The sequence below is a fragment of the Gorilla gorilla genome, chromosome 2 (genome assembly GCF_029281585.2).
Source record: "Gorilla gorilla gorilla isolate KB3781 chromosome 2, NHGRI_mGorGor1-v2.1_pri, whole genome shotgun sequence".
Lineage (NCBI taxonomy): Eukaryota > Metazoa > Chordata > Mammalia > Primates > Hominidae > Gorilla > Gorilla gorilla.
Window position 1 is genome coordinate 194,951,055 of NC_086017.1, and position 18,934 is coordinate 194,969,988.

General features: G+C 40.3%; 1 protein-coding gene across 8 annotated transcripts in view; it reads right to left on the reverse strand.

The window, feature by feature from the left end:
- PARL (presenilin associated rhomboid like) overlaps positions 1-18,934 on the reverse strand; it is a 58,701-nt gene that overhangs the window by 14,990 nt on the left and 24,777 nt on the right. For 4 of the 8 annotated variants that reach the window (XM_019024365.4, XM_055381978.2, XM_004038084.5 and 1 more), the window contains exons 5-6: positions 2,762-2,857; positions 816-965 (exon numbers count right to left, since the gene is read on the reverse strand). In XM_019024365.4, the coding sequence (XP_018879910.3) occupies positions 816-965; positions 2,762-2,857 (246 nt within the window). The remainder of the gene's footprint in view (positions 1-815; positions 966-2,761; positions 2,858-18,934) is intronic. The other 4 variants (XM_055381981.2, XM_019024366.4, XM_055381982.2 and 1 more) reach the window with 1 other exon arrangement.

Here is an 18,934-nt window from a genome sequence, read left to right on the forward strand (position 1 = left end):
TCATTTTTGCAACATCACTCAGCTGGTAGTAGAAATAGGATCTGAACCTGGGTCTATCGCCAAGCTCAGTGTTTTTCACTACATCACAGCACAACTGCCTGATATACTGTTTCTAAATGTAGAGATTTTAGAAATTAATTTTTATACTGTATTAAGTAAGTACATTTTACAAACAGAGAGGTAAGTAAAATTTGACCAATTGTCACGTTAGCAGCATCTAGGGACCTGGATTCATGCATGAGAATTTCCTAACTGAAATAAGAAACGATACCATCTTCAAGACCATGGCTAGGAAGTGGTTCCGTGCTACATTCTTGCAAAGAAGACAGAACAAACTCACTCTTGACAATCATATTGTATAGCTCTGATTTAAAGCTTTCTGTGAACTGAACACACTGGGGGAAATGAGCTTGCTTAAGGTTATTTAACAAAGACCCAGGAGATGGAGGCAGCCGGGAAGTCTGGGAACCACTATCTATAAAATGGAGGGCCTAAACTAATGAAATCAAGGCCCGATGAGATTACAAAAATGACGTGCTTAAATTCTACACTAACCCTTACTTAACGCCTGTTTATCCTAACTTAAAATTAAACATACCCACATAATTCATATGTAAGAGGAAATCAGCAAAATGAACAGAAAAGGCAACATCTCCACCAATCTGTGGCTCCCTTCTCTACATACACTGTGAGAAACAAATATGTTCTGAGCACTCACTACGTGTAGAATATGGCAGTAACCATTCCCTTTGTCCGTTTTGCAGATAGCTTAGAGTGCTTATATTCTCAAAGGCCCCGAGATTAAAGTATATTACCTGCAGATAGGTACACTGCCATGAACTGCTCTTGACCCAGAATGTTCACTATGCTGGAAGAGAAGCTCCACAAAACATACATATTTGCTGCCATGTGAAATAAGGAGAAATGACTGAATGTTGACAGCAACATTGGAGAACAAAGGACCTCTACAAGAGAGAGAAACATAGTCTGGTAATCATGAAACACACAGCCAATAAAAATTATCTATTTTAAACTTTTAAAATTAGGCCGGATGCAGTGGCTCACGCCTGTAATCCCAGCACTTTGGGAGGCCAAGGCAGGCAGATCACTAAGTCGGGAGTTCAAGACCAGCCTGGCCAACATAGTCAAACCCCATCTCTATTAAAAATATAAAAATTAGCCAGGTGTGGTGACGCACGTTTGTAATTCCTGCTACTCGGGAGGCTGAGGCGGGAGAATCACTTGGACCCAGGAGGTAGAGTTTGCAGTGAGCCAAGATTGAGCCACTGCACTCCAGCCTGGGCCACAGAGCGAGACTGTATCTCAAAAAAAAAAAAAAAAAAAAAAAATAAATTTATGAAACAAATTAAACATGGAAAACAAAAACAGCTATTTTTTTAAGACTTTTTTTTTTTTTTTTTTGGAGAGAGTCTTGCTCTGTCGCCCCAGGCTGGAGTGCAGTGGCACGATCTTGGCTCACTGCAGCCTCAACTTCCTCAAGTTGAGGCTCAAGGGCTCAAGTGATCCTCCCACCTCAGCCTCCTGAGTAGCTGGGACCATAGGTACATACCCCATGCCCAACTAATTTCTGTATTTTTAGTAGAGATGGGGTTTCACCATGTTTCCCAGGCTGGTCTTGAACTCCTGAGCTCAAGCAGTTCACCTGCCTCAGCCTCCCCAAGTGCTGGGATTATAGATGTGAGTCACTATGACCAGCTTAAGACATCATTTTTAAAAGTGACAAAAAGCTGTCTTAACAAATCTCTTTTCTACTTAGTAAGCAACCAATAAAAACTCTCAGTTCAATGAAAGCAACTTGTCCTTATGGCAAAAGTTGATTAGAAAAAAATAAGCAGTCTGGAAAACATGGCAAGACCTCATCTGCACTAAAAACAAAAAAAATCAGCTGGGCATGGTGGCATGCACCTGTAGTCCCAGCTCCTGGGGGCTGAGGTGGGAGAATCACTTGAGCCTGAGAAGCAGAGGTTGCAGTGAGCCAAGATCGTATCACTGCACTCTAGCCTGGGCAACAGAGCAAGACCCTGTCTCAAAAAAAAACAAATAAAATAAAATAAAAAGTAAATTGGCTAGGCGCAGAGGCTCACGCCTGTAATCCTAGCACTTTGGGAGGCTGAGGAGGGCAGATCACGAGGTCAGGAGATCAAGACCATCCTGGCTAACATGGTGAAACCCCGTCTCTACTAAAAATACAAAAAAATTAGCCGGGCGTGGTGGCGGGCACCTGTAGTCCCAGCTACTCAGGAGGCTGAGGCAGGAGAATGGCGTGAACCCGGGAGGTAGAGCTTGCAGTGAGCTGAGATCACGCCACTGCACTCCAGCCGAGCCAGGCAGATCACCTGAGGTCAGGTGTTCAAGAACAGCCTATCCAACACGGTGAAACCCTGTCTCTATTAAAAATACAAAAACTAGCTGGGTGTGGTGGCGGGCACCTGTAATCCTAGCTACCAGGGAGGCTGAGGCAGGAGAGTCACTTGAACCTGGGAGGTGGAGGTTGTAGTGAGCCAAGACTGCACCACTGCACTCCAGCCTGGGCAACAGAGGAAGACTCCGTCTCAAAAAAAACAAAGAAAAAGAGAGGTGAGGTCCCTGTCCTCAGTGAAGGAGCTTACAGCCTATCCTCTGCATTTTGCTTGTAGCTATTGATAGATAACTCGTCTTTTTTACAGCACTTCCATTAACTAAAGCATATTTCTTTCATATTATTTCTACCTTAAAATAAATTCACACAAGTTAGACTTACTTGAGGCTGGATTCGATGTGAAATATCTGATCATTGTCCGCTGCAGAGAAGGTACTCTCCATAAACAGAATACAAGGACATTTGCAGCTATAATACCTACAAAATAAATATTTATAATTTAGGGAAGTTAAAAATGAAAGCAGGAAAGTCTGATCTACATTACCCCCTTGTAAGATTCTTCCACAATTATGTAAGAGTACTGTATACCTGGGGGATAGGGGGTGAGCTAAAAAAAAAAAGCAAGTGAAATGAATGCTTTTAAAGTATCAGCACTGCCTAGGGTTGGTAAAGTCACAGAATTCCTGGGAAATTGTAAATGCTCTGGGAGCTAACTTCCTTTCCCTAGATCCATATTTTACTTCTTTAGAACAGCTTACTTTTCTCAATTATAATCAGATCAATAATTTATTGTCTATAATAGCCAAACCAAAGACAGAAGTAATATACAGAATTAGGTTCTTTGGCCAACAGTAGAAGAGCTAACATTACTTCTTTTTCCTCAGGGCATGGTATGCTTCTTAAACTTACTGCCGGCTTATGGAAACACATGTGAGTCATCTGTGTAGGTGAAGGTCAACATGTCTGAGAAAAATACTCATGTGATAGGAATTCAGGGATAATTTAGAAAACCTCTGCAACTGCTTCTAAAGTCTGTTTACATGTGGGAGTTGGGTGACTTTCCTTTTTCTGTAAGTGTTGATGTTGTTAGTACTACTATGAAATTGAGGTTTATTCGATAATATAATTAACTTGTTACATTTTAGATAAGAAATTAAGTTATTATTGAAAACTACAAACTTCAAAAAATATATTAATTTTATGAATTGCCACAACTCCTTCACATAGCAGGTATTCATCTACTTGTTGAATTAAAATAATTTAAACATTTGTCATTCCTCCAGTCTCTGTAGGCAACAGGCAAGTAGCACTTTCACCTTCTTCAATGCCAATAAGGACTGATTTCAATAACATACTGGTAAGAGGATTTACTTTAGAAAATATTCTTTGTCTTGTCCCTGGCAGCCGCTACATCTCGGTGTCACCTGTGGCTTCCGCAGTTGCTCAGTCTGTAAGGTTCTCAGCTAGCCCCTGGCATTTCTAGTCTGTCCAGTTTTTGCTCTCCCACTTGAGAGGTGGGAAAGGAAGCTACATTTTTCACAGATCTTAAGACATTTTTTCCATTTTAATATCTGAAATCAGGATGCATCTTATAACTGGTAGCATTTTTTCTTTCTCCGTAGTACATTAAATAAAATTTTACTGCATTTTGTTGAACTGATTCCATCAGTTGTATCAGATGTCTCACTAGCGGGGACTGTGACAGCATTATACCACCTTTGGTAAGTAATTACCCAGAACTCTTTCAAAGATGGTGAGAGGGACAGCATTTATGCAAAGATGGGAAAAGGGATCATACACAAGGCAATGAAGAGCGAAGAGCACTGTGTACACCTCCCAATGTGGAGCCTGGAACCCTGGGAAGGGCAGGCGGGCAGAGCCTCCTCACAGGGACTGGAGCCTTGGGAGGTTTATCCTATAGGAAGAGAGCAGTGATTCGTGTTGCCCAGGATTCCTTAGTTTCCTTTGGGAGAGTTAATCATCTTTACTACCCAGAGTGCACCCTTAGGTCTAGGTTGTCATACCCAGTGATTGATATCTTAGGGTAAAGACGACCTGAGAATGGTCTGGCCATGATCATAAAGATCGGATTGCTATGATCATGATCAGTCAGGGCTTTGGTGTTTTACTCTAATTGTGGTTCAAGGCAAAGAGAGCAAGATGGGGTCCCTGATCCTGCCTACTAGGCTGAAAAATGGCAACGACTACTCTGCTTCCTCTGTCAGTTCCATGGGCAACCTCCTCAAACCACGGACACACAGCACACCCAGCTTCTGGAAACCACAGGCACCACAGCACTGTCAAGACGAGGATATGTTTCTGGATAAAGTGATTACAATAAAGGAAAATACATGAAAAAAAATGAAAGATAAAGGCCGGGTGCGGTGGCTCACGCCTGTAATCCCAGCAGTACTTTGGGAGGCTGAGACGGACGGATCACCTGAGGTCAGGAGTTCGAGACCAGCCTGACCAACATGAAGAAACCTCGTCTCTACTAAAAATACAAAAGTAGCTGGGCGTGGTGGTGCATGCCTGTAGTCCCGGTTACTCAGGAGGCTGAGGCAGGAGAATCACTTGAACCCAGGAGGCGGAGGTTGAGGTGAGCCGAGATCACGCCATTGCACTCCAGCCTGGGCAACAAGAGGGAAACTCTGTCTCAAAAAAAAAAAGCGGGGGGAAAGATAACCAAAGACATCGAGGTTAACAGTAGACAAAGAGTTAACACTGCTAAGTTTTCAATCCAAATGCAAGAAGCTTTTCTGATAAATTATGAGTACTGGCACTGAAACAGACTGTAGCCAAAATCCCTTACTTCATAAGCCAGTGGTCATCAAACTGCTTTCATGGGGCACCCCATTAGTAAACACCATCCATTAGTAACAGACACATCCCATATATGTATACTTATTAACAAATTATGTATGTGAACCACTATAAATTCATCATAAGACACACTTAACAAATTTAAAAGAAATAAGAAAAGTGAAATGCACATACTTTCTTCTTTGTAAACCCTATTCTGAAGGCCAATTATAGATGAGAAAAACAGGCTCTAAAAGGTACAAGTTGTCAGAGGGCCAAATTCAGTGGCCAAGCCAGAATTCCTAATCTAGTGCTCTTTCTACTATACATCAAGACATGGGTAGCCAGGAGGATTTATTTTGACCTTGGTCACTCTAGGACTTCAGACACCACATAAAAATGGCTTCCTTGCTGGGAAATAGCATATGCTGGTCCCCAGAAGCGGATGAGCATGAGAGGATGTGTGGCAATCCTAGGCCTACTGAGGCAGTACTGCATTTTGGCTAAAAGTATGGGTGAAGGAGTCCAGCAGAAGTGACTCTGTCCTACTTACATTATAACCTGGGGAAGAGGCCTAACCGCTCAGCTTGTTTCCTCTTCTGTAAAATGAGAATAATAAAATCTACCTGAAAGGGTTGAATGGGCCGGGTGTGGTGGCTCACGCCTATAATCCTAGCACTTTGGGAGGTCCAGGCAGGAGGATCCATCCCTTGAGCCTAGAAATTTGAGACCAGCCTGGGCAACATAGTGAGACCTCCTCTTTACAAAAAAATGAACAAAATCAGCTGGGCATGGTGGCACATGCTTGGGTCCTAGCTATTTGGGAGGCTAAGGTGGGAGGATTGCTTGAGCCCAGGAGGTCAAGTCTGCAGTGAGCCAAAATTGCGCCACTGTACTCCAGTCTGGGCAACAGAGGGAGACCCTGTCTCAAAAAAAAATAAATAAATAAAAAGGAAAAAAAAGGGCTGACTGATGATGAAATGAGAAAACATGATGAAATGTAGCAGTCACACAGCGACGAACCAACAAATGGAAAACATGGTGAAGAGAATGGCCTTTTCAAGTCTGAATCCTAAGTATGTCACTTAGCAGTTCTGTGGCCTGTGGCACTTTATTCCCTCATTTGTAAAATGAGGACAATACCTCCTACCTCATAAAGGTTGTAGTGAGGCTTAAATAAGATAGTACATGCACCTAGCATGCAAATGATCAAAGAATAATGGCTTCCTCCTCTCTCCTTTTCCTTTGAGAAATAGAAGAGCTTAAGTTTTGTATATCTCCACTTAGGAGGGATGTCACCTGCTTCTTCCTGATTTGGTAACTCTTGGACAAGCTTAGCACTACTGATTCAGGAAGGCGCTGCTGTCCTAGTGCCTACCCTCACACCTGTGTAACGCACTGGACTACATCAATGAAAAATAACAAAGTAAGGAGCTCTGAAAACTCTCCTTCATAAGAGCAATGAAAGAACTGGCAAAAAATGTCAGAATCAACTTTTTCAGAACTCTGGAAACTAATCAAAGGCTTATAGCAAACCAGGATGTATTTACTTAAGAAAAACAGCTGAATCTCAAAACACCTAGCTTTGCAGCATTTTTTGTTTGTTTGTTTATTTTTTTCTTTTTTGAGACGGAGTCTCGCTGTCTCCCAGGCTGGAGTGCAGTGGCGCAATCTCCGCTACTGCAAGCTCCGCCTCCCGGGTTCACACCATTCTGCTGCCTCAGCCTCCCGAGTAGCTGGGACTACAGGCGCCCGCTACCACACCCAGCTAATTTTTTGTATTTTTAGTAGAGACCGGGTTTCACCATGTCAGCCAGGATGGTCTCAATCTCCTGACCTTGTGATCTGCCTGCGTCGGCCTCCCAAAGCTTTGCAGCATTTTAACTTGGCCTAGTCCAATCCCCCACTCTCTAGTTACAAGGTAGTCTTGAAAACCGAGGTAGCTGGTAGAATGGAGCTGGAGCTCTTTCAAAGCCTCATTCCCAAAGAATTGTCATTATTTGACCTGGCTGTTGATTCCATGCAAAATCCACTTTCAAGGCTGTCTGTTTAACCTGACTGGGAGCTCTCCAAGTACAAAACTTTTCACAGAGGGCATTTGTCAAAAACAATGACAGGTAAGTGTTTTAAGTTTGAGGCTGCCTGAGATGATGGATAACACTTGGGGGCAAATAAGAGACTAATCGAAAATCTTAAGAGGAAAAGCAGGGGAATAAGATTTCCATACAAACTCTGAAAACCTCTAACATATTCCTGGACTCTACAAGGCCACATGCATAGTAAGACAAAATAGACCTTAAGACAAAATTCATTGCTAGAGAAAAAGGAGGATATTATATAATGATGAAAAGGTCAATCCATCAAGAAATAGCAATTAGAAACATATGTACCTAACAAAAGAATCTCAAAAATGAAGAAAAATGGACAGAACTAAAGGAATAAATAACTCAACAATAGCTGGAGACTTCAGAACTCTATTTACAATAATGGAGAGAATAATTAAATGATCAGCAAGGAAGCAGAAGACTTCAGCAGCTCTATGAAACGACTAGACCTAACAGACATCTATAGAACACACCACCCAACAAAAACAGAATATACATTCTTCTCAAGTGCACATGCAGCATATTCCAGGATACGTTCAGTCACAAAACAACTCTCAATAAACTTAAACTAAAACACTAAAATTATACAAACTATGTCCTCTGATCACGTGGAATAAAATTACAAATCAATACAGAAATAAATTCAGAAAATTCACCAGTTAATGGAAATTAACAAACTCCTAAATAACCAACGGTTCAAAGAAGAAATCACGAGGGCAACTAGGAAACTCAGATGAATGAAAACAAAAATACAATATACCAAAATTTATAGGAGGCAACAAAAGTGGTGCTATGAATGCCCACACTAAAAAAAGAGATCTCAACTCAATAATCTAACTTTTCACATTAAGAAAGTGTAAAGAGAAGAGCAAACTAAAACCAAAGCAAGCAGAGGGAAAGAATGAAGAACATACGTAAATGAATAGAAAAATAACAGAAAAATTAATAAATCCAAAAGTTGGATTTGTTTGAAATGAACAATAAAATTGACAAACTTTTAGCTACAGTGACAAAGAAAAAAAGACTCAAATTACGAAAGTCATCTCATACAGGTCTGAGATTTGCTAAAAAAGAAAAATAAAAATAAAAACAAATTACTAAAATCAGGAATGAAAGCAGAATGTTACTACCAACCTTATAGAAATCAGAATTACTACAAAATACAATGAACAATTATATACCAACAAATGAGAATAACTTAGATGAAATTTAAAATTCCTAGAAAGACACAAACTACTAAAATTGACTCGAAGAAATAGAAAATCTGAACAGACCAAGAGTAAGTAAAGAGACTGAATTAGTAATTCAAAAAACTTACCACAAAGAAAACCCCAGAGCCAGATTAGGTGTTAGGTGCCTATGTTTCTCATTGGCTTCACTAGTATTTGAGTTTCCTACAGCTGTTGTAACACAAACTTGGTGGCTTAAAACAAAAATCTATTCTCTTCCAGTTCTGGAAGCTAGAAGTCAGAAATCAAGGTGTAAAGTGTCAGCAGGGCCATGCTTCCTTTTGAAGGGTCTAGGGAAGTGTCCTTCCTCCCCTCTTCCTAGCTTCTGGTGGCTCTCGACAATTCTTGGCATTGTTTGGCTTACAGGTGCATCACTCCAATCTCTGCCACCATCTCTTTGGTCTTGTTTTCTGTATCTTTCTTTGTCCTCTCTTCTTCTTATAAGGACATGAGTCAATGGATTTAAGGTACATCCTAATGTAATATGATCTCTCTGCAACTAATCAAATCTGCAAAGACCCTATTTCAAGTAAAGTAACATTCTGTGGTTCTACGTGGACACAAATTTTGGGGAAGCACACTATTCAACTTACTACAACTGGGAAATTCTACCAAATATAAAAGAGAATTAACACCAATCCTTTTCAAACTCTTTCAAAAAATAGAAGAGGAAGGAACATTCTATGTAGCCACTATCACCTCCGTATCAAAACCAAAGACATCACAAAAAACTATCAATATTCCTTTATGAAAAGAGATGCAAAAATCCTCAAGAAAATATTGGCAAACCAAATCCAGCCATATATAAAAAGGATTATAAATCATGACCAAGTGGAATTTGTCACAGGAATGCCAGCTTGGTTCAACATATGAAAAATCAATGTAATATTTCATATTAACAGTTGGAAGACTCACAATTCATAGTTTCAGAATTTACAACACAAACCTACAGGAATAAAGACAATGTAGTATTAGAATAAGGTCAGATGTATAGATCAATGGACAGAATTGACAGTCCAGAAATACACCCATACGATTACGGTCACCTGATTTTTGACTAAGGTTCCAAAACAATTCACTAGGGGAAAGAATAGTCTTGTCAAAAAATGGTGCTCAGACAAGTGGATATCCATAAGCACAGAATGAGTTTGGACCCCTATCTCAAATCTCAAATGCAAACATTAACTCCGAATTAATCAAATGCCTAAATTTAAGAGCTAAAATTTTAAAGCTCTTAGAAGAAAACATAGGTACACATCTTTGTGACTTTGAATTAGGTCACGGTTTCCTTGACATGACACTTAAAAGTACAAGCAACAAAAGAAAAAAATAGATAAAATGAACTTCAGCAAAATTAGAATGTTTATGCTTCAGAAAACACTGTGAAGAAAGTGATCAGACAACTCACAGAATGGGAAAAATATTTGTGAATCATATCTCTTAATAAGGGTCTAGTATCCAGAATATATAAATAACTTTTACAACTCAATAAAAAGACAAATAGCTATTTTTAAATGGGCAAAAGATTTGGAGAAACAGGCATTTCTCCGAAGAAGAATACATATACAATAAGACATGAAAAGATGTTCATTAGTCATTAAGGAAAGGCAAATCAAAACCACAATGATACACCCCTTCACACTCACCAGGATGGATATAATAAAGGCAACAAAATGGGAGAAAATGTGCAAATCATATCCAATAAGGGATTAATATCCAGAATATATTAAAAAAACTCAACAACCCAATGTAAAAATGGGAAAGGAAGTAAATAGACAGTTCTCCAGAGAAGAAATACAAATACTCAATGAGCACATGAAAAGATGCTTACCATTACTAGTCACTAGCAAAATGGAAATCAAAACTATACCCACTACGATGGCTATTATCACATTTAAAAAAAAGGAAAATAGGCCAGGCACAGTGGCTCACACCTGTAATCCCAGCACTTTGGGAGGCCGGGGCAGGATTATTTGAGCCCAGGAGTTCGAAAGCAGCCTGGGCAACTTGGCAAGACCTCATCTCTACAGAAAATTAAAAAATTAGCCAGGTGTGGTGGCGCGTGCCTATGGTCCCAGCTACTCAAGAGGCTGTGGAAGGAGGGTTGTTTGAGACCAGGTTGAGGTTGTAGTGAGCCATGTTCATACAACTGCACTCCAGCCTGAGTGACAGAGTGAGACTCTGTCTCAAAAAAATTAAAAACAGTATTGCCAAGGATGTGGGGATGTCAAAACCTTTGTACATCACAGCATTAGTCACAATAACCAAGAGATGGAGACAACCCAAATGTCCATCAACAGATGAATGGATAACCAAAATGTGGTAAATACATAGAACGGAATATTTGAGCTTTACAAAGGAAATTTTCACCATGCTACAATATCGACGAACCATTAAAACGCTATGCTACGCAAAAGAAGCTGGACCAAAAAGAAAAAAAATTATGGTTCCACTTACATGAAGGATCTAGAATAGACAAACTCACAGAGACAGAAAGTAGAATGCGGTTACTAGTGGCTGAGGGGAGGGGGTAATAGGGAGCTATTGTTTAACAGGTTCAGTGTTTCTGTTTGGGATAATGAAAAAGTCCTGGAAATAGATAGTAGTGATGGTTATACAACACTGTCTGAAACTCCTGGCCTCAGCCAATCCTCCCACCTCCGCCTCCCAAAGTGCTGGAATTACAGGCATGAGCCACCATGCCCAACCTACAACACTGTGAATGTACTTAAAGCAACTAAAGTGTGCACTAAAAAATGTCTATAATGGTAAATTTTATGTTATATATATTTTACAATTTAAAAATACAAAAAAAATTGTAGTTGCTGATAGAAAAGACAGGCAATAACAGATGGAATCCTCACACTACTTGAAGGAGTGCAAAATGGTGTAGCTACCTATGGAAAACAATTTGATAGTTCTTCAAAAAGAAAACAAAGGGAAAACTGGATACCCACATGCAAAAGACAGCAGCTAGATCTTTATCTTATACCAATATACAAAAATTAACTCAAAATGGATTAAATACCTAAATGTTTTAGACCCTCAACTATAAAACTCCTAGAAAAAAACAGAAGAAAAGCCTCATGACACTGGACTTGGTAATGATTTCTTGGCTATGACACCAAAGGCACAGGCAACAAAAGAAAAAATAGACAACTGGGACTATATCAAACTTAAAAACTTTTGTGTATCAAAAGATACAATCAAAAGAGTAAAAAAGCAGAAATAAATCATAGAATGGAAGTATTTGCAAATAATGTATCTGAAAAGGGGGTGATATCAAGAACAAATAAAGAATGCTTATAACTCAGGCGGGTGCAGTGGCTCATGCCTGTAAACCCAGCACTCTGGGAGGCTGAGGTAGGTGGATCATTTGAAGTCAGGGGTTCGAGACCAGCCTGGCCAACATGGCGAAACCCCATCTCTACTAAAAAGTACAAAAATTAGCCAGGCGTGGTGGCACACGCCTGTAATCCCAGCTGAGGTGGGAAGAGTGCTTGAACCCAGGAGATGGAGATTGCAGCGAGCCGAGATTGCTCCACTGTACTCTGGTCTGGGCGAAAGAGCAAGACTCTGTCTCAAAAAAACAAACAAACAAAAAAGAATGCTTATAACTCAACAACAACAAAAAATCAAATAACTCGAGTACTTGAAATACATTTTTCCAGAGATGATAAAACAAATGGCCAACGAGCATGTGAAAAGATGCTCAACATCACTAATCACCAAAAAAAGCAAATCAAAACCACAGTGAGGTATTATCTCACACTCATCAAGATGGCTACTGTCGAACACCTACACACTCACACAAAGAGAAAATAACAAATGTTGGCAAGAATGTGAGAAACTGGAAGACTTGAGCGCTGTTTGCGAGAATGTAAAATGGTACAACCGCCATGGAAAACAGTATGAGAATTCCTCAAAAAATTAAAAATACAATAACCATGTGATCTACCAATCCTGTAACTGGATATACATCCAAAAGAATTGGCCAGGTGTGGTGGCTCATGCCTGTAATCCCAGCACTTTGGGAGGCCAAGGCAAGTGGATCACCTGAGGTCAGGAGTTCAAGACCAGCCTGACCAATATGGTGAAACCCTGTCTCTACTAAAAAAAAAAATACAAAAATTAGCCAGGCATGGTGGTGTGCACCTGTAGTCCCAGCCACTCGGTAGGCTGAGACAGAATTGCTTGAACCTGGGAGGTAGAGCTTGCAGTGAGCTGAGATCACGCCACTGCACTCCAGCCTGTGCGACAGAGTGAGATTCCATCTCAAAAAATAGAATTGAATGCATGGTCGGTCTCAAAGAGATATTTGCACACCCATTTTCATAGCAGCATTATTCACAATAACAAGAGGTAGAAATAACTCAAATGTTCATCAATAGGTGAATGGATAAACAAAATGTGATATACACACAAAATAAAGTATTATTCAGCCTTAAAAAAGGAAGTAAATACTGTCACGTGCTCCAACATGGATAAACCTTGTGGACATTATGCAATAAGCCAGTCCAAAACACTAAGTATTTTATGATTCTACTTGTATGAGGTATCTAAAGTAGCCAAATGCATAGAAAAAGGAAGTAGAATGGTGGTTATCAAGGGATGAAGGGAGGAGAAAAAGGGGACGTATTGTTTAATGAGTAAAGTTTCAGATCTGCAAAATGAGAAAGTTCTAGAGATTGGTTTTACAAAAATGTGAATATACTGAACTCTACTGAACTATATGCTTAAAAGTGATTAAGATGGTATATTTCATGTTTTTTTTTCTACAATTAAAAAAAAAAAAACAGTTACCATATGACCCAGCAATTCCATTCCTGGCTATATATACTGAGAAATGAAAACATATGTCCACACAAAAATGTGCACATGGAGGTTCACAGCACCATTATTAATAGCTGAAGAATGGAAACAACTCAAATGCCCATCAACTGATGAAGGAATAAACAAATGTAATATATCCATACACTGGAATATTATTTGGCCATAAAAAGAAACAGAAGTACTGATGATATATACTGCAACACGAGTGAACCTTAAAAACATTAAGCTAAGTGAAAGAAACAGACACAAAAGGCCACATATTATGTGACTTGATGTATATGAAATCTCCAGAAGAGGAAAGTCCCTAGAGAAAGCAGGCTGATGGCTGCCTAAGGCTGAGGGGAAGGAGGGAAGGAGGGAATGGGGGAGTGACTGCTAATGGGAATGGGGTTTCTTTCTGGGATAATGAAAAGGCCCTGGGATTAGATGACGATGATAGTTGCACAGCCTTTTAAATATAATAAAAACCACTGAATTTACTTTGGCTTTCTATTTTTATTTATTATTATTTTTAGAGAGATGTGGGGGGTCTCACTATGTTGCCCAGGCTGGTCTAGACTCAAGCAATCCTCTGACCTCGGCCTCCTAAGTGCCAGGCCTCCTAAGTGGTAGGATTACAAGTGTGGGCCACCACACTCAGCCAACTGTACATTTTAAATCAGTGGTCTCCAACCTTTTTGGCACCAAGGACCGGTTTTGTGTTAGACAATTTTTCCATAGACCAGGAGTGGGGGGATGGTTTCAGAATGATTCAAGTGCATTACATTTATTCTGCACTTTATTTCTATTATATCATAATATATAATGAAGTAATTACACAACTTCTCATAATGTAGAATCAGTGGGAACCCTGAGCTTGTTTTCCTGCAACCAGACAGTCCCGTCTGGGTATGATGGGAGACAGTAACAGATCATCAGGCATTAGATTCTCATAAGGAGTACGCAACCTAGATCCCAGCCTGGCCAACATGGCAAAACCCTGTCTCTACTAAAAATACAAAAGTTACCCAGGCGTGATGACAGGTGCCTGTAATCCCAGGTACTTGGGAGGCTAAGGCAGGAGAATCACTTGAATCTGGGAGGCAGAGATTGCAGTGAGCCAAGATCACGCCACTACACTCCAGCCTGGGTGACAGAGCAAGACTCTGTCTCAAAAAAATAAACAAACAAAAAAGAAAAACAAAAAAAACCCCACAAACGAAGTTTCACTTGTTCCCCTGCCGCTCACCTCCTGCTCTGCAAGCCAGTTCTGGTACCAGTCCCTTGCCCAGGGCTGGGAACCCCTGCTTTAAATGGTGAATTTTATATGTGAATTATATCTTAATTTTTAAAAAGGCAGATGCACTGATTTGGAAAGCACTACTTGGTTCAATGACCTCAGGTTATCTTCCTCCTCAGCCCGAGAACGGTAGTAAAACCCTTTTTCTCATTTTCCTATAAAGACTTACCATACCACTTGGGGTCTAATAGCTATTCACAGATCCCCTGTTTCTGGGTGGGCCAATTCACCCCTCCAAAGCTGCTTTATCTGAAGGGGCTACTATACCAACCCAGACTTGGCCAGTCCAGACACTGACAAGCAAGTACATCCACAGCAGCCAAAGAACTAGGCTCAAGCCATCCTTACCTCAGGTTCTCTGGGAACCAGGCAGGTGCAAAGATCAACCTGTTGGCCTCACACAGTGGCTATCATTTCTTTTCCTAGGCAGTATCCACCAAACTAATTAAGGACTGGGTCCACAGCTACCTGGAATCAAGAAGAAACCCAGAGAGACTGTCCATCTTCCATCCTCCCACTGGGATAGAGACAGAAAGTTTGAAACTAATACGGGTAAACAGAAAGGGCAAATTCACAATGAGGGAGGCAAAGGCCCTTATAATTGCTAACCACAAAAAAGGATTGTTATTTCTCTGTACCCTCCCTGCAGATGAGAATATCTAACCTCCCCCGTGGGCAACTTTTAGAAATCAATCTGATGTATTTACACTCTGTACATTGTTGGAGGACATTTAAAATGGTACACAACTTCTTTTAAGACAACTTTGCAATACACAAAATTTTAAATGTACATATTCTTTGACCCAGCAATTCTATTTCCAGTAACTTATCCTAAAAATATACTTGTACAAGGTACAGAGATCTATATATAAGGCATTTCACTGTAGTAATATTCATAGAAGCAGAAGACTGAAAACAACCTAAATATCTATTAATACAAGATTTGTTAAATAATACTCATTCACATGGAATACCATAATGCCATTAAAAAGAATATGCTGGCCAGGCACAGTGGTTCACACCTGTAATCCCAGCAATTTGGGAGGCCAAGGCAGGAGGATCACTTGAGCCCAGGAGCTCAAGACCAGCCTTGGGAGGTTGAGGCTGCAGTGAGCCGTGATCATGCCACTGCACTCCAGCCTGAGTGACAAGTGAGACGCTGTCTCAAAACAAACCAAAACAAACAAAAAAGCCTGATGTGCTGGTAATTTCCATTTATCAATCCAGGTGCTGGTTACATGGATGTGCTCAGCTTGTGAAAATTAATTAGTTGAGTTGTACATCTGACATATTCACATTCTTGTATGTACATTATACCTCAATAAAATATTAAAAAGAATGTAACAGACCTACTTGTATTGATATAGAATGTTCTTTAAAATATTAAGTGAAAAAAATCATGGTGCAGAAGAGTATGTATTGCATGTTACTATTTTTGTGTTAAACCACAGATAGATATAAATGCCTATATATAAATAGATGCTTTGGAAGAACACACAAGTAACTAAACATGCAATGGTTATTATGGGAAAGGAAAAGTGCAGAACTGGAAGTTCATAGTGAGAGAAAGACTTATTTTTCACTTTATGTATCCTCTATTCCAATTTTCATCTGCTACCATGCATATTTATTCATTTTACAATGACAAAATCCAGTCTAGGCAGTCAAAAAGGGCTCCCTTTCTTTCCTGGGGGTAGGCTGCTACTTTGGAACAATTTGCTGCAATTTGTGCTGTGAATCAGCACCCAGATACTTGATAGGGAGAGGCAGTGTGGTTTATCAGAAAGGTAATTAATGGTGGTTTGCCATTCTAGAAAAGTGAAAGGACATAATAAAAACCCTATTCTTTGATATATGAAGTGGATTTGATTCCCGAATCCACCCAGTTCTAGCTGTGTGATCGCAGTTACTTGGCCGTTCCTTGCCCCATCTGAGAAATGAGGGTAACAGGGTTCTTATGATGATTAATAATAATAGAAATGCATGTAAAGCACACAGCATGATACTTGAAGTGTGGTTGGCACTCAAGGATTAATTTTGCTATTCTTCTACAAAAATAACTTGTTTGCAGACTGGAAAGTCAGGAGTTACAGAAAAACAGTGACTGATTCTGATTAAAAGGTAAAGATGGGCTATAAGACCAAGGAAAACATTGCCTTACCAGCAACATCAGGAATAGGTAAGGAGGCCTTAGTCTGGGAAGACAGCTCAAAACCTTGAAAAGGTACAAGGAGAGAGAGAACTGAAATGAAAAAGAATAAGCCTGGCAGAAACAGAACAGCAAAGAAAAAAGAATAGACTTTAGAAGTTGGGGCAAGGGGTCAAAGACTGGAGAGTAGTAGTGACTAAACTTTGGAGCTGACAAAAAATACACTACTAGAGGAACTAGGGCACAGTTTTCTTGAGCTCTCTCTCCCTATCCTTTTCTGTCCTTGCTCCTTCTTGATCAAAAATAATAATTTAGCTGATTCTTTCCTGTGGCTTTACCTGAATCTCAATACAGTAAAGTGAGCATTCTCTTGAACTAACAGGAAAACCTGGCAAGTGCCTCAAAGACAACCCTGAAAGCTAGAAAGGGAGGAGAGAATATTCTCTCTGGGGGTTGCCTGGGGACCTCTAGGAGAGGCTTAAAAGGCTGACAGATCAGGGCAATAGAACAGAAAATTAGGTGACATATAAAAGCACCAGGGATGACAAATTTAAGTTTGAAGAATCCCACGTTATACTCCCCGCTTGCCCCACAAATACCCAGTGGGCTTATAAACACGTTTTCAGAGCAATATGAAGCCTGGGGAGATTATTTCTGTGTAATAAAAATTAAGACCAAAAAAAAAAATCCCCAAACAAACCAAACAAAAAGGATTAAAACAAGTTTCCTAGCATAGCTTTAAAAAGGGATTTGCACAGACAGATTGAGACAGAACAGTCAAAAACTACAGACTCGCTGGGCGCGGTGGCTCACGCCTGTAATCCCAGCACTTTGGGAGGCCAAGGCGGGTGGATCACGAGGTCAGAAGATCTAGACCATACTGGCTAACGCGGTGAAACCCCATCTCTACTAAAAATACAAAAAAAATTAGCCTGGCGTGGTGGCGGGCGCTTATAGTCCCAGCTACTCCGGAGGCTGAGGAAGGAGAATGGCGTGAACCTAGGAGGCGGAGCTTGCCATGAGCAGAGATCGCGCCACTGCACTCCAGCCTGGGTGACAGAGCAAGACTCCAACTTAAAAAAAAAAAACCAAACAAACAAACAAAAAAAAACAAACTACAGACTCCAAACCTGGCATCAGCTGTAAGAAAGGGAGGTTTTTGTTGTTGTTGTTTTGAGACAGAGTCTCACTCTACTGCCCAGGCTGGAGGGCAATGGCATGATCTCGGCTCACTGCAACCTCTGCCTCCCAAGTTCAAGCGATTCTCCTGCCTCAGCCTCCCAAGTAGCTGGGATTATAGGCACGCACCACCATGTCCAGCTAATTTTGTATTTTTAGTAGAGATGGGGTTTCACCATGTTGGCCAGGCTGGTCTCCAACTCCTGACCTCAGGTGATCCACCTCCCAAAAGTGCTCCCAAAGTGCTGGGATTACAGGCATGAGCCATTGCACCCAGCTAGAAAGGGGTTTTTTACCTCACCACCAGATGCCACCTTAACAATAAAATAAATTATGGGTATGCCTTACAATCTGACTGTTCTTATCTATACCTAGGAACCAAAGAGACATGGATAAATTTGAGATACCCCTCATTCTCTGAAACTCAGAAACTATGTATATTTGGATTAATACTTTACTGTCTGAACTTACTGCATCCAAAATCTTTCCATCCAAATTCAAGAGCTCAACAGATTCAACAGCAAGGAATACTTACATGAAGTGTTTGGTGTAGCAGTGAGAAATCTTTAACCGACTAGAGCTTTCATGCTGCCATTGTCTAGGTATGAATACTATAAAGCAGAGAGGCACACTGGTCTCACAAAGCTTTAAAAACTCTCTAGGTCAAACTTGTCAAGTTCTTTCAAAATATAAAACGAAAAAAAAAAAACCCATTCGGAAAACATCTCCAATCCAAAGAAAGAAAGTGGGACGGAGTAGACCTGTCACCCCATAAATCTATCACTGATTAAAACCAGGAGCTGAGCCATCTTCACTTTGCAGTCTACAAGAAGCAATCAGGAGTGCTCAGCAAGGAAAGCTGGACTAATTGGCACCCCAGGAAGAAGACAAGACATACTAAATAAACAGTTTATTCTTGAGACTCTCATATATAGGTAATTGATTAAGCACCACTTACAGACATTGTAAAGCTAGAAT